The following is a 22,439-nucleotide window of genomic DNA, read 5'->3' as shown; positions in this document are numbered from 1 at the left end:
ATGTAAGTCTATATCTTTTTTGGAAATTAATTCCTAAGAATTGCATTCTTTTTGATGCTATTTTAAGTAGCATTGCTTTCTTAATTTCATTTTTGGACAGTTCAGTGCAGGTATATAAAAATGCAGTTGATTTCTGTATACTGATCTTATATCCTGCAATGTTGCTGTACTCACTCATTTGTACTAATATATTTTTATTGGTTTCCAAAAGATTTTCTAGATCATGTCAGCTGCACATAGAGATAGCTTTCCTTCTTACTTTCCAATCTGGATGCTTGTTATTTCATTTTCTTGCCTAAATACCCCAGCTAAAATCATCAGTATGATGTTGAGTAGAATTGGTGAGAGCAAAATCCCTGGGACAAGGTGGGAGGTTAAACACTAGCTGGGGGCGTCTGGTGTGTCAGTCAGTTAAGTGGTTTGCTTTCAGCTCAGGTCATGATACGAGGGTCCTGGGATCGAGTCCCATGTCAGGATCCCTGCTCAGTAGGAAGTCTGCTTCTCTCTCTATCCCTCCCCCCTGCTTGTGATCTCTCTCTCTCTCTTTCTCTCTCAAATCAATAAATAAAATAAAATTTAAAAAATACCAGCTAGGGACACCATTACTCAAATAGAGAATGTACGACCCTCTACGGACAAACTCAGTTTCAGCAAATAAACTGCAAGGCAGAACACTAAAAAAGTGAAGAAGTTTATAGATTAAGAGAGACCTAAGAGACATATCAACCAAATGCAAATAATTTTCTGAATACATTGTTAAAAAATTATAAGGCAATCAACAAGTTTGTCAATTGCCTGAAAATTATTGCCAATATCTTAGGGGTCATAATGGTATGACCCTATCTTTTGAGATACTTGTTGAAACAGCAATAAGTGAAATATGCTGTTTGATATTAGCTTAAATAATCTGGGAGTAGTAGGGGTATGAGGGGAAACAAGAGAGGTCATGAGTGAGGCTTGAAGATAGGTGGAGGCCGGTGATGGGTGTATGGAAGGAGTTCATCATAACAGTCACTCCATTTCTGTACATAATTAAAATTTTCTATGATTAAAGAAAATATTTAAATGCACCCTTGATGGCTCAGTCAGGAGGGAGGTACTTCCTTTCAAGTTCCAGTTTTTAGTGTAACCTGCTCCCCAGAACTACTTTCTAGCTCTGTACAATAGAGTAGTGGCATGTTTCACTTTTCACACTACATTATAAATTCAGGAGCCTGGGGGAGGGGGTCCACCTAAGCCCTGCATCATCATTTGGTTCCCACTCAAAAAATCTGGCACCCCATCTTACAACTATAAGGGTCCAGCAATTGTGTGTGTAAAGATTTGATCATCAGGAAAACCTTTCAAATATAAGATTAGTAAAAAAGCTTAAAGTGAGTGAAGTATCACTTTTAAGAAAAAAATACACATATCTGGTTTTGGAATCAAGGTAATGTTGGCCTCACAGAATGAATTTTTAAGTTTTCCTCCCTTTTCTTTTTTTGGAATAATTTGAGAAGAATGGGTATTACGCCTTCTTTAAATGTTGGGTAGAATTCACTTGTGAAGAAGCTGTCTGGTCCTGGACTTGGGCTTGTTGGAAGTTTTTTGATTACTGATTTGATTTCCTTTTTTTAAAAAAAGGTTTTCAATTAATTAATTAATTTTTTTGGACAGAGACACAGCAAGAGAGGTAATACAAGCGGGGGGAGGGAGAGGGAGAAGCAGACTTCCCACGAAGCAGGGAGCGCAAAGCGGATCTCAATCCCAGGACCCTGAGATCATGACACGAGGCAAAGGCAGGCAGATGCTTAACAACTGAGCCACCCTAGCACCCCTGATTACTGATTACTGATTTGATTTCTAAAGAAATCAAGTTTTCTATTTCTTCCTGCTTCGCTTTTGGTGGGTTATATGTTTCCAGGAATTTATCCATTTCTTCTGGGCTGTCCAATTTGTTGGCATACAGTTTTTCATAATATTCTTTTATAGTTATTTGTATTTCTGTGGTGTCAGCTGTTACTTCTCCTCTTTCATTTGTAATTTTATTTAAGTCCTTTCTCTTTGTTTCTTGATGAGTCTGGCTAGAGGCTTATCAATTTTGTTAAAGTTTTTATTTTTTATTTTTTATTTTTTTTTAAATTTTTTATTTATTTCCAGACAAGATCACAAGTAGGCAGAGAGGCAGGCAGAGAGAGAGAGGAGGAAGCAGGCTTCCCGCGGAACAGAGAGCCCGATGCGGGGCTCGATCCCAGGACCCCGGGATCATGACCCGAGCTGAAGGCAGAGGCTTTAACCCACTGAGCCACCCAGGCGCCCCTGTTAAAGTTTTTAAAGAATGAGCTAGTTTCATTTATCTGCTCTACTTCTAAAAATTTTATGGTTTCTATATCATTTATTTCTGCTCTCATCTTTATTATTTCCTTCCTTCTGCTGCTTTGGGGTTTTATTTGTTCTTTTTCTTGCTGCTTTATGTGCAAGGTTAGGTTGTTTGAGATTCTTCTTGCTTCTTGAGGTAGTGTCGTGGTCAGAAAAGATGCATGGTGTGACTTCAATGTCTCTGAATTTGTTGAGACTTGCTTTGTGGCCTAATTAATATGTGATCTATTCTGGAAAAAGTGTTCCATGTGCACCTGAAAAGAACATGTATTCTACTGTTTTTAGGATGGAATATTCTATACATCTGTTAAATCTACCTGGTCCAATGAGTCATTCAAAGCCACAGTTTTGAGTGTCTGGGTGGCTCAGTAAGTTAAGCATCTGCCTTCAGCTTAGGTTGTGATCTCAGGGACCTGGGATTGAGCCTCACATTGGGCTCCCTGCTCAGCAGGGAGTCTACTTCTCCCTCTTCCTCTGCCCCCCTCCCCCCTCGTGCTCTATTTCTTGCTCTGCTCTCTCTCACCAATAAATAAATAAAATCTTTTTTTTTTTTTAAAAGCCATGGTTTCCTCATTGAATTTTTGTTTGGATGATCTATCCATCAGTAAGAGGGGTATTATGGTCCCTTACTATTATGGTCCCTACTATTATTACATTATTACTATAACTGTTTATATATTTGGGTGCTCCTGTGTTGGGTACATAAATATTTACAATGGTTTTATCTTCTTGTTAGCTTGTCCCCTTTATTATTTTATTTTGACTTTCTCTGTCTCTTGTTACAGTCTTTGTTTTGAAATCTATTTTTTCTGATAGAAGTATTGCATTTCCAGCTTTCTTTTGATATCCATTTGCTTAATAAATATTTCTCCATCCCTTTGCTTTCAATCTGCAGGTGTCTTTAGGTTTAAAATGAGTCTCCTTTAGACATCATATAGATGGGTCTTGCTTCTTTTATTCATTCTGATACTTCACGTCTTTTTTTAAAAGTTTATTTAAGTAACGTCTACATCCCACATGGGGCTCCAACTCACAACCCCGAGGTGAAGAGGTGATGTTCTTCCCACTGAGCCAGCCAGGTACGCTTGCCCTATGTCTTCTGATTGGAACATTTAGTCCATTTACATTCAAAGAGATTATTGATAGATATGCATTTATTGCTATTTTATTACTTATTTTGTGGTTGTTTCTGAAGTTTTTCTTTCTTTTCTTTCTTTCATGATTTGCTGTTTTTCTTAGTGATATATTTGGATTTCTCTCTATTCTTTGCATATTTGTTAGTGGTTTTTGATTTGTGGTTACTATTAGTGTTTTTGTTTGGTTTTGTTTTGTTTTAGATTTTATTTATTTATTTGACAAAGAGAAAGTGTTCATAAGCAGGGGGAGCTGGAGAGGGAGAAGCAGACTCCTTGCTGAGCAGGGAGCCCAATGCAGGACTTGATCTCAGGACCCCAGGATCGGGACCTGAGCCAGATGCAGATGCTTAACTGACTGAGCCACCCAGGCTCCCCCTATCAGGTTTTTATATAACATTTTCTGCATATATGTCTATATTAAGTTGATGACTGTTTGGACCAATTCTTTACTTCTCTCCTCCCTATGTTTTAGGTATATGGTGTTATATTTCACATCCTTTTGTCAGTTCCTTGACTGATTTTTTACTGAAATTTTCATTTTACTGCTTTGTGTTTCCTACTTTCATGGTGTCATTTTTGGTCTTTCCCTTCTATTCAAATGTCCCCTTAATATTTCTTGCAGGGCTGTTTAGTGGTCATGAACTCCTGTATTTTTTTTTTTGTTTGTCTGAGAAACTCTTAATCTCTTCTATTCTGAGTGACAGCTCTGCTGCATAGAGTACTCTTGGCTGAGATTTTCCCATTTAGCCCTTTGAATATATCATGCCATTCCCTTCTTGTCTGAAAAGTTTCTACTGAAAAGTCTGCTAAAGGCCTTAGGGGGTTTTCCTTATGTCCTAACTGTCTTCTTTTGTCTTACTGCTTTAAATTTTTTTCTTTATCACTATATTTTACCATTTTAAATACTATATGTCTTGGTGGGGATCTACTTTCGTTAATTCTGTTGGGAGAATTCTCTGTGCCTCTTAGATCTAGCTATCTGTTTCTTTCCCCAGATTAGGGAAGTTTTCAGCTATTATTTCCTCAATTAAATTTTCTGCCCCCTTTACCCTCTCTTCTGGGACTCTCTCTTCTGGGATCCATATAATTTATTATGCTTGATGGAGTCATTCATTACCCTAAATCTATTCTTGTTTTACATAATCCTTTTCTCTCTCTTTTCTTAAACTTGATTACTTTCCAGTATTCTGTGTTTTAAGTCATTACTTTGTTCCTCTGCTTCTTCCAGCCTGCTATTCATTCCATCAAACATGCTTCTCATTCTGTGTACTGAACCTGTTATGCCTATTATATTATTTATCTCAGTGTTAAATGTCTGAGGCCTTCTACTCTCTTCTCAAGTCCAGCAAGTATCTTTATGATCATTACTTTACATTCTCTATCAGGAATAAATAAATAAATAAACCAACAAACAAGTAAAATTCTCTATCAGGCATGTTATTTTTATGGGTCTTGCTTAGACATCTGACTGTGGCCTTATCTTGTTCTGTCATTTAGAACAAATTTCTGTCTTCTCATTTTGTCTAAGTTTCTATACCCATTTCTCTGTGTTAGGAAAGTCAGCTATATCTCCTATTCTTGAGGTAATGGCTTAGGAAGATAAGGTTCTATAGTATTCTGTAGTGCAGTGTCCCATGTTCCCTAGGACCTGGCATTTCAGGGAGTGTCTCCAATGTGTGCTCTGTGCACTCTTCTGTTGTGTCCTGGCCACTTTGTCCTTCAAGCCAGTCATCTGCAGTCACTCTCTTTGTTGTGGGCAGTGTTTAGTCCCTGGCCCAAACGTGCAAGTTTTGATTTAGGTGTGCTCTGGTTTGCTTGTGAAATGATACCTGTCTCCACCACTGCTGAAACTGAAGCCCCCCAAAACACCCACAACAGGAGACACAGTGTGAGCAGAAATTTGGTCCAGTCTTCTGGTGGACGGGATTCACCACTCTGGGACTGAGACAAGTGTGACTGGGAGGAGCAATTCTACCAGGGGGTTGGGGGAGGGGTGAGACCTGGTATAAGCAAGTGACCTAGTGAGTTTTGGCACTGTGCCAGTTCCCCCAGGTGGCCCTGTGCATATGCTGAGGGGTATGGGAGAGAAATGGTGACTGCTAGTTCCTTTGTCCTCAGAGGGGTCTCTGTGAATGCTGCCTCTCTGTAACATGCTCTGAGAAAAGCAAATAACCTCCCCACTGTGTGTCCCAGGTGCTCTTCAGGTAGCTGTTTCCATGCTGTGTGTCTGTGGGTTGTTTGCCTGCCTTTTCTCTAATAGCAGTGCAACGCCCACTATCCCAGCCAAGCCCACTGATCTTTAAAACCCCAGGCTTTAAGTAAACCCCACTGGTTGCAAGAAGTCATGAAATTCAGCCTCAGCCCCTCTCACTTTCCACAGCAGTTGCTGTGGGGATTCGTCTTCCCTGCATGCTCCCCTCTGTGCTAGTCTGACTCTTGCCATTCTCTGAAATCATGGCTCCCTCCCAATCATCGTGGCTGTGATCGGTTTCTCTCCCAAACCTTTGTTCATGTCTCCATACTTCCAACCTTCTCTGATGTAGCTTCTTTTCTCTCTTTAGTTGTAGAGCTTGCTCTGTCAGTCTCCAGATTGATTTCTGGGATATTTAGGTGTTCATGGAATAAGGTGAGCCTGGGGTCCTCCTACTCCACCACTGTCTTCCCTTTCAGTCTCTTTTTATATAATTTTGAGGATTGATTCCCATTTGGGGGAGTCACTTTTTTTTTTTTTTTCCAAATTTTTACTTTGCCAACTGAAACAACCTGCCCCAGTGACTCCTCTCCACTAAGTTGTGGAAAGGGAGATGGGAGCCCCAGAAATGTGAGGCTGCTGAGACCCATGTGAGGTCCCTACCACGCTGCTACCAGTGGCGCCTCCAGAGCACCTCCCACACCAAAAGTGAACAAAAGCAAGGGTGCTAGGGGAGGGAAGGCTCTGGTGAGGACCCTGATACATTCACACAGGAGGGAGGGAGTGCTGCACGTTCATACCCTAAGAACTATGTATTGAGTGTCCAGTGCAGGAGGAAGGTGGTATCCAGAGAAGGGGGTATGTATGGAGACAGAAAACAGACATTCTGGATTTCAGTTCTGCTCTAAAGCCACAGATGAACTGTGGATGGAATCAGCATCCAAATGTACAATTGTTAATGACGAACCCTTAAGCAAAAGCAGTTTTTATTCTGACTGGGGAGAAAGGGCAATTTTATACTAGGTATAAAGGGCAAGATGAACACAACAGGTTGCCTGGGGTGGGAGAGGGGACCGGAGGTGGGTTACCAGTTCAGTAAAGTGACAAAAAATGGGACAGAACCACCCACTTCTGCCCTGCGGTAAATCTGCCCCTGGGGTGGGAATGAGGAGTGCAATGGCTTTTAGAAGCCTTAAACCTTAGCATCACTATGCATCCTTGTGCTCACAGGCTCATGCATTAGCTTCCCCTACAATCCTTATGTTTGCCCCTTGAGGAGTGCTACCCACTGACCCATTCTGCCCCGTGTAGGATAGACTATGCCGTAAGTCACTCCTAGCCCCAGATGGAGAAAATGTCAATGTCATTGCTCACCTCTGTGAGGCCTGGATTAAGACTTAGTGTGCCATGAGAGGCTACCCAGCAGCTGGGCCCTAGGGTCCCGTACCTGATAAATGGCTTCATCACAAGCATTCTGAAGGCCCAGGTTCACCATTGTGTTCTGCAGTGTGCGGCCCATGTAGAATTCCAGGGAAAGGTAATAGATGCGCTGGGGAGGCAAAAGAAAGCATCTCAGATTTTGCATTCCAACCCCACATATGATGAAGATTAGGGTGATGAGCAAATTCATAAGAGTACCTACTTAGGTCTTTCATTTGGGCTACCCACACAGCCCCCAGATGGGCTCACTCCCTGTGCAAAGCCTTGGCCAACCTCAGCTTTCCAAGGGCAGCACTCAGGACCCTTTGACTACAGAGCCTCTGCTCACTGCCCTACTGGATGTAAGCTGGCCTCCCCCAGATGGCCGGAGGGAGGGCAGGGCAGCGCTGGGGAACAAGGCTCCCAGCATGGACAAAGCCAGGTCTGAACTTACCTTGGCCTCTTCCCCACCACGTGCCCATGAGTAAATGACCTCCTTACCTCTCTAACATAGGAGAGAAAACAACCCTGTGACAGGGGAGTACTTCCAAGTATTAACAACTTCTGACATCCACGATAAGTACACCCAGTCAACACAACAGGATGGATGGATGGACACATCCCTTTCCACTGGGCACACGTCTGGATAGTGCCTGCTGCCTGACTCTGGGGGACTAGGATATGCAACAGTCTGTGTAAACAAAGATAAGGACCAACCCCTCGCTGGGAGCTAAGTGGGGTTCTGAGCCCTTCCCACGCAAGGTATGAATTATTCCTCACAACCATCCATCCAGTGGGCCATGGGGCGGCAGTGAATGAGCCACACTCTGGCCCTCAGAGTCTTGCTCTTACATGGGACTCCATGCTGCTTCCTGCCATCGAAAGGAAAGCCTGGGAAAATAAATGGGGAAGAAGGGAGAAATATTGCTTACAGAAGAATTCCAATGAATGCACACAGGTGGAATGAGCGGGACAGAAAATCACCACAAATACAGCACAGTATAACTGTCACAGATAAGAGTCACCATGAACACTGAAACCAGCAGACACAGCTTTACAGACTAATGGGGTATCTGTCAGCCTCCAACATCACCCCCAAAATATTTATTAATTACAATGGTGGTTTCAACAAATGTCCAAAATTCTGATATCTGTCCCTCCAGTAGGTTGTGTCCAATCCCTTTCCCTGAGGGTAGGCTGGATTGGGGTGACTCCCAGCTACTCAACAGTCTAGGAGTGGGGGGAAACTGTAACTTCATGGGGAAGGGAACTGGCTGTGTCACCTTCCTCAGGTGACAGGGATAACAGACTCAGTACCAGGTCATGGTGATATGCTGTGATGAGAAGGTACCCTGCGGTATTCCTTCCAAGCCCCCAACCAAGACTAATCAGGAGAAAGCCCTGGACAGGCCCCCAACTAGGGGTCATTCTGTGAACTGCCTGGCTAGCATTCACCAATTTGCCAAGGTCACGAAAGACAAGGACAGACCAATAACATTCACGGGTGGGAGGAGATTAAGGAAACAATAACCAGAGGACCCTGGGTATGATCAGGTACAGAGATAATATTAGAGGAAAAAGTGCTAAAAATCTGAAGAAGGTGCTGAGCCAGTGCCAGCTCATTTTGATAATGGTGCTATGGTCATGCAGAAAGAGAGCACCACACAGTATTCCACACTATCTTTGTGAACCTCTACAAATCTAATGTTGCTCCTAAATAAAAAGTTACAAAGCAAAACCAGGCTTTGGAAAGGGGTGTGTCTGTGAGTGCACATTTGATGAGTGTATGTATCTCAGATTCAGGTGTGAATCCATGGGGAAGTATGGACTGTACTATAGTTTTATCTTTCCTTCAGGTTAAAATGTTCAAAAGACAATTTTTAAAAAATCAGCTGGTTGCAGAATGCAGCAAGAGAATTCACTTTCCACAGACCATCATCGTCAGGCTTTGTCGGGCCAGGGTTTGACTGGGATGTCCAGCCTGTACAGGGCGACCAGCCTGAGCCACTTTGGAACCCATATTCCATGCAGTGACACTCTTAAACTGCATTTCTTTATACCCCATTTAGAATTCTGACCAGCAGCTGACCAGAAGCCTTTTGAGAAAACTCCACGGTTTCAGTTTCAGCAGTGTCGTCCTCTGACTTTTTACAGCTGCATTCATACCATTACTTCACACTTTCATGCAGCAGCTTTTAGACAATTCTCCTCAGAACCAAGAATCAGCCTTAGAAGGTGAGCCAAGGTATAAAGGGGCTCCCAACTTGCAAAATACACAGGCAACGGAATTAGGAAAATGGAGACATCCCATGTCAATGGATTGGAAGGCTTAACATTGATAAGATGGCAATACTTCTGAAATGGATCTACAGATTCAACATAATCCCTGTCAAAATTCTAGTTGGCTTCCTTGCATATTGATAAACTAATCCATGAGGTGGATTAGGTGGATCAATGGAAATGAAAGGGATCTGAAATAGTCAAAGCAATCTTGAAAAGGAAGGACAAAATTAGAGGACTTAACACTTCCTAATCTCAAACCTTATTACAAAACTATAGTCAACAAGACTGTGTGGTACTGGCATAAGCATGGACACACAGGGCAATGGACTAGAGGCCAGAAATCAACCCTCACATTTATGGTCAACTGATTTTCAACAATCATGCCCTGATAATTCAGTCAGAGGAATAATCTCTTTAACAAATGGTTCTGGGCAACTGGATATCCACATACAAAAGAACAAAGTTAGACAGACCCCTACCTCACACCATATATGAACATTAATTCAAAGCAGATCAAAGATTTATACAACTTGGAGAAGAAAACACAGAAGTAAATCTTCATGACCTTGGAATAGGCAATGGTTTCTTTTGTATGACACTGAAAGCACAAGTAAGAAAAAACAGAAAAATTAGACTTGATCAAAATTAAAAACTTCTGATAACATGAAGAAAGTAAAAAGGATGGGAAGAAACAGAATAGGAGAAAATATCTGCAAATCATATAACTGACAAGAGATTTATATCTAGAATATATACAACTTAATAATAAAAAGACAACCCAATGGTTTTTTGAGCAAAGGATCTGAACAGATGTTTCTGTAAAGAAAATACCCAGTGCCAATGAGCACATGAAAAGATGCCCAACATCACAATCATCAGGGAAATGCAAATGAAAACCACAATGAGACATCAATTCACATCCTCTATAGGACGGCTGTAATCAAAAAGTTATCAATGATAACAAATGTCAGCTAGAGTTTGAAAAAATCAGAGTCCTCATATGTGGGGTATGGAAGGTGAGTTCTAAAATGGTACAGTTGCTTTGCAAACAGTCTGGAAGGTCTTCAAAAAGTTAAAAGTAGGTACCATGTGTCCAACTGCTTTATGCTGAAGCAGGTACCTAAAAGAAATGAAAATCTATGTCCACTCACAAACTTGTATGTAATAGAGGATGGTAGCCACTCAAATGTCCATCAACTGGTGAATGGGTAAATAAAATGTGGTATATTTGTATCATGGAATATTATTCAGCCATAAAAAGGAATCGAGAACAGTGCACTTTGATGGCTCAGTTGGTTAAGCATCTGCCTTCAGCTCAGGTCATGAGTCCAGGGTCCAGGGATGGAGCCCTGAGTAGGGCTCCCTGCTCCATGCGAAGCCTGCTTCTCCCTCTCCCTCTGCTTGCTGCTTCCCTTGCCTATGCTAGCTCTTGCTCCATCAAATAAAATCCTTAAAAAAGAGAGAGAGAGAGAGAGAGAGAGAGAGACGCTACAACAAGATGGAACCTAGAAAATACTACACCAGATGAAAAAAGCCAGTCACAAAGGATCACATATTATATGATTCCCTTTATAAAATATAGATAAACCTACAGAAAGAGAAAGTAGATTAGGAGTTGCCTAACTAGGAGGAGGTAGGGCGTTTGGGGTGGGTGATAGCTAAAAGCTGTCGAGTTTCTTTCTGGGGTAATGAAAATGTTTCAAAACTGACTGGTGGTGATGGCCCAACTCTGTGACTATACTGAAACTCTGTGACTATATTGAAACTGAATTATTACTTTAAATGGGTGAACTGCATGGTATCTGAATTTTATCTCGAAGCTTTTACCAAAAAGTATAAAATATTAAGGGCACCTGGGTAGCTCAGTCAGTTAAGTGTCCAACTCTTCATTTCAGCTCAGGTCATGATCTCTGGGTCCTGGGATCAAGCCCTGTGTTGGGCTCTGCATTCAATGGAGAGTCTGCTTGAGGAGTCTCTCCCTTGCGCCACCCCCCATGAACACGCACATGCTCTAATAAATAACTCTTTAAAATATATATATACATAAAATAGTACAATGTATAAAATTTTGACAGATTATAGTAAAATAAATGTACATTAAGTAGAATACTTCCAGGCGCCTGGGTGGCTCAGTGGGTTAAGCCGCTGCCTTCGGCTCGGGTAATGATCTCAGGGTCCTGGGATCGAGTTCTGCATCGGGCTCCCTGCTCAGCGGGGAGCCTGCTTCCTCCTCTCTCTCTCTGCCTGCCTCTCTGCCTATTTGTGATCTCTCTCTGTCAAATAAATAAATAAATAAATAATATTAAAAAAAAAAGTAGAATACTTCCAATGTTAAGATGATAGAATACAAATGGCAGAAATGCCCATTTTTCCCTAAAACACACTGATGGGAAGTCAGAACAGAGAGAACTAAATTAGAAAACTGGCCCTCATACCTCTTTACCACCAAGCTGCAAGGGGAGGACAAGGGTGATGGTCTGCAGCTGGCTTCTGCTTTTCTGAAGTGGAGGAATGGATAAAGCACTTTACGCTCCCAAACCTGTGCACTCACACACACCCAGAGATGCATGCACTTATGTACCCAGTCACATGTGGGCACACGTGCATGCACTTACAGATGTGCACACTCAAACCTGTATGCAATTCACTCACTTGCATATGTCTACTCACACATATGGACACACACAAACACATGTACACATTCATAAATCTGGGGACCAAGAAAGGGCTGTTGATGCTCCAAGGCTGCACACATCCTCCAGCCCCTGCCCCATTATCTAGTTGCAAAAAGCTAGTTCAGGAAGAATTCCCTCCACTCAGGGAGATGGAACTCAGGATCTACATCCTGAAATTTAGTGCTCGCTTCGGCAGCACATATACTAAAATTGGTACATCCTGAAATTTAAAACAGGAAAACTTGCCCCTTTGGGCTGCATGGGAAAAAAATAAAAATACAACTAAAAAAAAAAAATTAAATAAAACAGAAAACAGAACAGGAAATAAGAAGAGCAAACAACACCCAGCATTTGTCAAGGGACAAATACAATTTGTTAATACAGACTAATCCCAGATATCAAGAAACACTGATAACAAAAGGACAGCACCACACACAAAAAGAAAAATAAATAAGAGATAAAACCACCACAGAAATGGAGATACTGCTAAATGCAAAACAGGGGCAAAGCTGGAAACAAAAACCTGGCTGGAAAAGTGAACAAAATGGGGGACAGCACGAAAAAGATTGGAGAGAAAAATATCCATACGGAATACAAAGAATACCTAATATCTGTGTGATTAGTGTCCCTAAAGACAGCACCTGAATAAAATATTAAAAACTTTTTTTGATATAATTGAAGAAAACTTTCCATACCCAGCTAAATCCACAAATTCAGAGAACCCATACGTTCAAAAAAAATCATGCCGAGTTCCGTCTCTGACAGTGTTTTCTCACTTTCCTGAGACTTTTCTCATCACACACTTGGCAGCACAGTGAGTGAATCCACAGCCATGCTGAGGACAGCTGCTGTCACCACTGCTCATGGTCCATTGCTTCTTCCCAGATGCTATTTACTCTGCACTTGAACTGAGTTATTGTCATACAGGGTTTCCATAGCATTGCGCAGCCCCTCCCTCCAAACGGGGCTCAGCCACTGTGAGAACACATGGAGCCCAACAAAACCCAGCTGTCTGAGAAGAGTGTGAGTGAAGGTTTCAAGAACAGTTGTGCCCTTTTCCTATGTACACATGAAGGCTTGCTTCTCCCCCACGTAACTACTTTTGAGATTCTCCCCAAGAGGCTACAAGTTGGTAGCTCAGGAATATTAATCAAGACGTTTTTAGGTTGCCTTTAACTAGAATGTGTGTTTTTATTTTGTTTATTTATAGATAGAGCATGTGCTCACACAATGCACAATGAGGGCAGGGGCAGAGGGTGAGGGAGAGAGAGAATCTCAAGCAGGCTCCACACCCAGTGCAGAGTCCCATAGGGGGCTGGATCTCATGACCCTGAGATCATGACCTGAGCCAAAATCAAGTGCTAGATGCTTAACTGGCTGAGCCACCCAGGTGCCCCATAGAAATAAGTACTTTTGAGTTGTAGTTCCAGCTCTGCTAAAGTCTCTAACTTTTTTTTTTTTTTTTAAGATTTTATTTATTTATTTGACAGGCAGAGATCACAAGCAGGCAGAGAGGCAGGCAGAAAGAGAGGAAGGGAAGCAGGCTCCCTGCTAAGCAGAGAGCCCGATGAGGGGCTGGATCTCAGGACCCCGAGATCATGATCTGAGCCGAAGGCAGAGGCTTTAACCCCTGAGCCACCCAGGCGCCCCTAAAGTCTCTAACTTTTAACTAGCATTAGGAAAACAGCTTGACTATCTTTTTGTAAGGGATGAAATGTTGGGTCTAGTTTTAAAATCTTCCAGTCTTTCTTTTTTCTCCCAAGTCGAGCACAATGTCAAGAGCTCAGTGGTTTATTTAATTCTACAGACAGTTCCAGGGAGCCTCCCCTGTGAATAAGAGGGGAGCAGAAGCAGTGACCTTTGGACTCCCCTGGTCACTCAGAGAAGACTGGAGACAGTGGGCCCTAAGTCAGGCATAGCTCATCTGCCCAGTTGGCAAGTTTTCTGTTGTTGCTGTGTAATTTGTTCTAGGAACTTTTATAGTTTCCTCAAATGTATTGAAATTGTTTTCCCCATTTCCTTAAGATGGTTCAGAGTAAAGGCAAACTGAAGAAGGCTTGCCAGCGGTGCGGCCCAAGGAGATGAGCACACTTTGGAATCACGCACACTCGGGCCCAATCTCGGCATGTAGCCTGGCCAGCTGTGTGGCCTGGATCTGTACACCACCCTGAGAAACACCATGTGTACCTTGGGGTACAACCAAGCTTTGAACTCAGGCTATATTGGTCCCTTTGCCAGGCCAGACTTTCAGGGAGAGTAACAGAACCTAATTAGCAGGGTGGCAATTTTGGACAAAACCACTTGAGGGCACAGGCTTGGCATAAGAAAAAGCATAGTCGGCTCACCTGTGAAGGCCCAGCTCCTCAGTATGACCAAACTCTGCTGCTGCTGCTGCTGCTGCAGATCCAGGTTCATCCCAGGTCTGGCCCAGCCTCTTTCCACCCCTCCCACCCTCCCAGCTTCCCCAGCCACCATCTGTGCAACTGTGGACAGGGCCACCCAGCTCAAGGAGAGCCAGCTGAAAAACCAGACGCTCCCCTGCTTTGGCCTGAGAGAGACAGGGACCCCTTTAGCCCCTCTATAGCAGCGGGGGGGCCTGCCACCTAAGATGCTGAGCTGGGCTTTGAACTTTCCTGAATGGTCCCTTCTTGCAATACGACTGTAACACATATTAAGAAGCTTAGACGGGTGCCTGGGTGGCTCAGTGGGTTAAGCCTCTGCCTTTGGCTCAGGTCGTGGTCTCAGGGTCCTGAGACTGAGCCCCACATCGGGCTCTCGGCTCAGCCTGTCCCTCTCGCCCCCCGCCTGCCTCTCTGCCTACTTGTGATCTCTGCCAAATAAATAAAATCTTAAAAAAATATATTTTAAAAAAAGTGGCTTAGAGGCAGCTTTTTTTTTTTTTTTCCAAATTGTTTTCACTTATTACAGGCAAAGCCTAAACTGACAGGCAGCACTGCAGAAAAACAAATGAAGCTCCCTAACATAAAGAGATGAAAAGAGGAGCAACACAAACCCTACACCACACAGTAATCTCCTGAAGACATTTTAGGAGTTAAGGAATTTGAATTGTGGAGCTGGAGCTGAATGACAAGAGGCAGAGCCTCATTTTCTCTTTACACGATGGAGATTCATTAACAGAACTGGACTTCTACAGACCACCAATTTATTTTCCCTCCCCAAGGGAAAAGAAAGTCTTTGTTTAGCAGAAGGCTCTGAATGCTCTGCAGGAAAAGGAACAGAGAACTTCTCCAACATTCAGGGCAACTAAACACAGACTGGGCAATTGTTTTCAACAAAAAGCAGATTCTGGCCAGAGACGTGTCATCCTGTGCCCTGGAAAAGGCAGCAGCACTCCCCTTCTCGACCAGATTCTGTCTGTGCTACGTCTTCACACGCCAAATGCCTTCTCCTGGTGGCTAATCAGGCAGAGTGGCCCCCACAGCAGGCAGCTAGCTCTGTCAGGGAGCTGGCCAGGACAGAGACCACCAGCCCAACAAGAGGCCAACTCTGGTGGGCTCCCCAGCCTCTCCGGTGGCTCCAGGGCCACAATGCCCCAGCCTCTCCCTGCTGCCAACAGCTGAGGCTCATCCTCATCTTCACTGGCTGTGTCACGGCACACATTCTGCTGCATCTGAGGGGCTTTTTGGAGAGTCATACTGATAACACCTCTATGAAACCACTGCTCTGTCTGCCATAAAGATGTTGAACATTAGCTCATCTCTCTCTTTCTTAAAGATTTTATTTATTTGAGAGAGAAAACGTGCACATGGCGGGGCAGAGGGAGAAGCAGACTCCCCACTGAGCAGGGCGCCCAATGTGGGATTCAGTCCCAGGACTTGGGATCATGACCTGAGCTGAAGGCAGATGCCTGACCGACTGAGCCACCTGGGTGCCAACATTATCTCAGTTCTTAAACCCCCAATCTATGAAGTCACACTCAATCCTAAGTCACACTTAGGATTAAGTGCCAGGGAAACTTGGCTTCCTGTAACTGGAAGACTTTTGTTCCGGTGTGGATCAAGAATTTCTTTTTCCACTTTAGGTACTGGTACCTAGAACTAGAACATGGGGCTATTTGCTCAATTTGGAAAATGTAAAATATAATAGAATTTGAGAACTTACAGGGATCACAAAGATCACTCAGTTCTGCAGGGAACAGATTTCCTGTGTGCTCCATGACATTTTTAAAATCCCCTGCCTTCTGCCTTCCATTGCTGTTAAGCTCTACAAAATATCTACTCACTCCCATTCCAGTACCAATCATGCAAGTCTCCCTCCCCCAGCCAGAGAAGCCAGAGCCTAATCAATTTATGTGAAATGATCTGGACTATGTCGAAGTAGGTTTATAACCCATGTGGTCCTAGTCAGCATTTTTTTTTATTAAAAAAATTTTTTTTCTAGTCAGCATTTTAACCAAGCTACCTCCACCTTTCATCTTAAGTGCTATTTCCAGGCTGAGAAGATGCTCAACTAGAGCTGAAATCACATGTAATTCCTACACCAGAAGATCCCATCCAAGATAGAGCTGACCAAACTTTTCTGTAGTCTGACTACCTTGCTAAATTTGTGTTTATTTCTCTTCCCTTTACTGTGTCCTAAGAACCCCATCCTGTAGAAGGTAGGGAAAAAAAGCCAGTAATTATCTGTTGCTGATCTGCTTCATATCTCAGAATGTACAGATTTCTAAATAGCTTAAAGCTTTGATTTGTTTGATGAAAAATTAGGTACAATCTGAAAAGACATAAAGTTCTCCCAATTGTCTTATTTGTATTTATAGGAGATCTGTAAGTGGCAGCACCATGTCTCTATGAATGTCCTGGGTTTACTCTTTCATGGGGTTTGTCTAACAGAGTCTCCCTGATTTTTGGAAGCACACACTTACATTTTTAAGGGTAAAGGAGCATCAAGTCTGCAACTTACTTTCAAATGGCTCAGAGAAAAAAATGTATTAATATGTAAAGAAAGGGACACAAGAAATGTGTTAAAATGTTTAATGTTTGTGAATTTGCATGAAAAAGAGAATTTATTATTTCTGCAACTTTTAAGTCTGATGTCATATAAAACAGAATTATTTAAAAAGGGCTGGGATTCAGAAGCAAGGTCAGTGATGGTATTTCATAAAAATACAAAGGGTCCTTGCAGCCATCCATTGCATCTGGGTATTAGAGCTCTCCAGAGACACAGAATCAACAGGAAAATATATATATATAAATTTATTTTAAGGAATTGGCTCACACAGTTGTGGAGGTCTGAGGCTAAAATCAGATGAGAGAGGGAGGATGGTGTTTGCAGTCCAAATGCAATCTGCTGGCAGAATTTCCTCCTGCTAGGGAGGGGTGAGCCTGGGGGGTGGGGGTCAAGGGTGGTGCTATCAGTCTTTATTCTATTAAGGTCTTCAACTGATCAGATGAGGCCCACCCTACACAACAGAGGGTAATCTGCACGACTCAAGCATCCACTGATTTTAATATTAATCTCATCTAAAAAACACCTTCATAGAAACGTCCAGAATAGTATTGGATCAAATTTCTGGACACTGGGGCCCAGAAAAGGTGACACAGTAAATAAGCCATCACAGCTCTTAAGAGCAGAGCCAGATTGTCTTCTTCGAAAAATCATAGCACATACTCTGAGAGGCTTCTTAATCTCACAAAATGACAGCTTAACCCTATCTTCCACTTGGTGACCTGTCAGGTTAATCAGCAACACAAAACATCTGTCTATCCTCAAGCTTCTAGCTTGAGAGAAAATAACTGAGCTATCTGGTGACAGGGAAGCTTGCCCATGGGATACAAGGTCAACTTCACAAGACAAGTGGAAACATACCAAAACTGGGTGTGTTAAAAAGACCCCAGTGGCTTGTCCCATCACTAAAAGGAAATCTTGTAAGTGGAGGCGGTGGGCAGCCAAGAATGCAGAAACACTGCTCTAGATCATATTCCTTTAACTCCTGTGTCCAGCCAAACCATAAGATTAATCATATTCATTATGGTTATTCTATCAGAAATATTTAAGACTGCAGTCTGGGCCCATGGTGGAGCTGTCTTTACTTAATCTACTATCATGGCTATGCTGTGAGCATAATTATGGGAAAGAGCCGTTAGTAAACAGGCTCTTCCACCCACTATAAGGATACAGTATACCAGTTGTCTGCATTCTACACTATCTACTTTAAAATCCCACAGAAGACATCTCACACCTGCTCACTCTAGCAATTATCACAGAGATCCTATGACTCCTGTAAGTGGACATGAACTGCCATCTGTTTTGGTTGCCAGAACTTATGTCTGCACTTTGAATGCAACCTGTTTCCCTACTGTTACTCTCTGGCCCCAACCTTCTCTTTGAGGTCTTCTATTACTTTGAACCTTTATGTCATGCCTTGCTTAAGCATTCTCTGGTTCTTTTTGGATAGAGATGGAATGTCAATATAAAATGGAAACATTTTATAAGCAAACACAAGCCCCACAACTTTTTAGCATGGGAGGGACCTCAGAAGTGGGTTACCTCATTTCATCCTTCCCCCATTTTAAAAATGAAAAATCTGAGGCCAAGCAAAATTAAGAAATCCAGCCAAGTTCAAGGTCTCACAGATGGAATGGTAAAGCCAGGACTAAAAGGAGCTTGGGATCATGTAAGTCATCCCTCCCAATCCAGCTCTCTTCTATTCCTGAATTCAGAGTGGAGTTCCAGCTCTGGAGTTTCATCCCAGACTCCTGACCTTGCCATTACCTCAGAGAATCTTTGAATCAACTTCAGAACGAAGTATTGCCTCCCATCAAGTGCCCACCTCTCAATTTAAGCCAGATTTTTTTACCTGGTTCACCAGGTCAGTTGCCTGAAAAATCTTTCTCTGAGCACAAGTTCCATTTGTTTCTGCTATTGCCAAAAATAGAAGGCTAAAAGGGTTCCAAAATAATAGGTACAGCATTATACTATTTTGTATAATAAAAAAGGTGTTGCTACCAGTGTAGAAAAAAAGATGTAGGACACAAAATGTTTATAGTATTTACCATGTTATTACTATGTGTTCAGAGAGATTAAAATTAATGTTTCCCTTTCAGCTTATCTGTTTTCCGATTTTTCCTCCAATAATCATAAGAACTTGCATAATTGTCTGGAAGACAAAAAATTAAGTATAAGCACTTAAATTACTAAAGATAGATCATTCAGCTACCCCAGTCAGAAGTGCAGTGGTACAAGACCCCGAGGTCATTCCCAGGCTGGGTGCAGCTCTGTAGGATTTTTACTGAGAGCCTACCTCCCATCAGGCTCTGACCTTTGTGGAGCTTATATCTGGTCCATTAGAAGCAAACATGTAACTTCTGCAGAAAAATGAGAGGAGGAGCTTGTTTTTCAATGTGAATCAGCCAGACTGAAGCACTTAACTTCCAATTTTCCGTTTTAAATTGCCTTGCTATCCAGAACAGGCAAACAACCTTCCACTTACAGGCTGTGTGGTTTCTTTAAAAGACAAAACTTTCCATCTGTATCCACCACGGCAATCAAAACTCAGACCTCTCACAAGAGGCAGGAGGACTGGGAAAGCCGTTTTGTTAGAGGAATTAATTCTGTTCATTAAAGGTCATTTCCGTAATCCCTGAGCCTCACTGTCCTTTTCAGGATCTAATTATACATAAACACTTTAATGGGAACGCAAGGTTTTGGGGTGCGTCCTGGCCCAGATCCAGGGAAATGTCCTTGAATGTGCAAGCCAAGCTGTGCCCCTGTCAACTGCTACACTGACAGCAAAAATGATGTTGCAAACCAGAGCTCTGACATCCTCAGGGAGTTCTGGGGCAGCCACTGCCTCTTGGCTATGGGCAAGAGGGCAAAGTCATCCTAAGCCCCTGCTGTAAAAATCCACTTTGCCCATTTGGTGCCACTTCTTTCTATGCCGTCTTGCATGCTAAATGTGAAGCAGCCCATTTGGTATTCAAACAAATCTGTCCTTCTTGGGCGCCTGGGTGGCTCAGTGGGTTAAGCCACTGCCTTCGGCTCAGGTCATGATCTCGGGGTCCTGGGATCGAGTCCCGCATCGGGCTCTCTGCTCGGCAGGGAGCCTGCTTCCTCCTATGTCTCTCTGCCTGCCTCTCTGCCTACTTGTAATCTCTCTCTGTCAAATAAATAAATAAAATCTTTAAAAAAAAAAAAAAAATCTGTCCTTCTTACCATCTCTATTTTAGAAAAAAAGAGTTCCCCAGAGTAAGTTTGGAAAAGCAGTCAATCTCAGTCTTACCACTTATTAAACATTTCTTAATGCCTCATGAAAATACTCTAAAATACTATCAACAAAGCTAAGCACTGCCTATGTGTATACTGCAAATCGGGTATTTGCAAACTGGCTTCAGGCCTGCAAGTGTGTCCCTTCCTCATCAGTGGCTCTACCTCAGAATCATAGAAAGAACAATATTCTCTACAGTCAAGAGCAAAAAGAAAAACCCCAAACTGGCAGCAGATGGGTGACCAAGACTATGATAGGCCCATCAACCTACCAATGGTATTCGAGAAGCATATTTACTAACTTGGAAAGCTATTAAAAAAGCTACAAATGTCAACAGAAAAACCACAAAACTGTATATGCAATATACTTTTAAAAATGTGTATGTATATTTAATAGAAAAGGATCTGAAAGTCCATACACCTTTATTTTAATATGGTTAAGAGTAATGGAGTCCCATCAGTGACTTTTCTTTGGCATATTTCATCTTTTTCTACATAAGCATAAATTTCTGCAAAATACAAGAAGTAACAATTAATTAATCTCCGCGATTAATTACTTAATCTCCGTGAACTTTAACCCAAGGACAACGTTCTTCAAGGAAGGTGCAGAAACCCCTAACGACAGAGCTTTCTTGGAGGGCTCCTTCTCTGAGCTCCTTACCCCCTGCTGCTCTAGCAGGCGTCCTCTACGATTTTCTTCTGGTCACCGCCTAGCCAAAAAAAGCCCCACAATTCCCCGCAGATGACTGAGCTCACCCACCTCCGACACAAAATTGCCCAGGCCTGGCTCCAGTACTCTCTTCTCTCACACTCCGCTGCAGAAAAACAAAAGGTGGGGGGCGGGGACAGCGGAGCAGGAAGCACGGACTGGGCAGCCGTCGCGGAAGCTCCGGGCTAGAAAAAGACTGGAAAATTCCGCCAGGACTCCGGGGCTCAGCAGTCGCGGGGAGCAGCGGACCCCTGCAAGACTGAGCTCTTCGTGCTAAGGGTCTGTGGGCTCGGGCCCAAGCAGAGGATGCCGAGGCCAGGTCCCCCAGGGACCCCAGGGTAGACAACACCCTAATCTGCCTACTTAGACGACCTCCTGACCCCCCGAATCCGCTCTGCGCCCGGGGTGGCAGTGCGGAAAGTCCGGACTAGGCCTGTGCAAAGCTGGCTGACCGGGGAAAAGCGGTGGGAGAGACGTGCCGCCGCCGAGGCTAGTCTCCCAGCAGAGAGCCCGGTGCGTGGACCACGGACGGCCTGCGGAGACGGAGAGGGGGTGGCCGTGCTCAACTTAAAGACAACCCGCAAGCACGGGCACTACGTGCGTCTTTCAGGGAGAGACGCGTCACTCTGCTCTCTCGTCACAGGGGCCCCCGGCTTGCGAGAGCCGGCAGAAGGGCTGCCCTTTCCCGGGGTGGGGCAGCGGCCGCGGCAAGACGGACGGAGTGACCCCAGACAGGCGACCCTGGCCTCACCTTGGGGTCGCGCTCGTAGTAGTGCTGCTGCGTGCGGATCCAGCGGCCCACTAGGTGGTCCCGCACCGTGTGCGCCAGCGCGAAGTAGTAGTCGCGCGGCGTGGCCACATTGCGGTCCTTGACCAGCGTGAAGTGCAGGTGCCGATTGAAGCTCTTCCGCACCTCGGCCACATCGCCCAGCCCCGCGATGCCTCGCACACTGATCTGCTTCCGCTTCTCGCTGTCCGTCAGCGGCTTCGCCATCGCGCCGGCCAAGGAGGAGAAGGACGAGATGCAGAGCGGGGAAAACACGCGGACACCGAGGATGCTGCGGCGGCTCTGGAGTGGGGCACTGCGGCTAGGCGGCTGGCATGGGCCGCGCCTGCGCGGTGTGCCGGGGCGGGGCCGAGAGGCGAGGAGGGACGGGGCCACATAGGGGCGGAACGCTAGTCTCCTGAGTCAGGGCCTCAGGAGACGGGGGGCGGCTCAAGGGGCGGGGCCTCCAGAGAGGCATCGTAGGGTCCCGGGTCCAGGCTTTAGTCGATGGACGGCGGCAGGGGCGTGCTGTTTCACAGGTGGGGAAGATGAAGTGATTTACCCATGTCAACCAAGAGTGGGGTCTGACTCCAAGCCCGGCCAAAGGCGGGGAGACTGGAGGAGCCGGAGGACTCGGAAAGAGCGTCGATCCCGCCCTGCCTGCCCCCAGTGCCACGTG

General features: G+C 44.0%; 1 protein-coding gene across 1 annotated transcript in view; it reads right to left on the bottom strand.

Annotated features, from left to right (window-relative positions):
- PYGB (glycogen phosphorylase B) overlaps positions 1-22,095 on the bottom strand; it is a 58,143-nt gene extending 36,048 nt beyond the window's left edge. The window contains exons 1-2 of the mRNA XM_044263825.1: positions 21,746-22,095; positions 7,133-7,234 (exon numbers count right to left, since the gene is read on the bottom strand). Of these exons, the coding sequence (XP_044119760.1) occupies positions 7,133-7,234; positions 21,746-21,988 (345 nt within the window). The 5' untranslated portion in view covers positions 21,989-22,095. The remainder of the gene's footprint in view (positions 1-7,132; positions 7,235-21,745) is intronic.
- Between the last annotated feature and the right edge of the window lie 344 nt (positions 22,096-22,439).

Source organism: Neovison vison, chromosome 8 (assembly GCF_020171115.1).
Source record: "Neovison vison isolate M4711 chromosome 8, ASM_NN_V1, whole genome shotgun sequence".
Classification (NCBI taxonomy): Eukaryota; Metazoa; Chordata; class Mammalia; order Carnivora; family Mustelidae; genus Neogale; species Neogale vison.
Note: the sequence above shows the minus strand (reverse complement) of the source record. Positions and strands in the feature narration are given on the sequence as shown.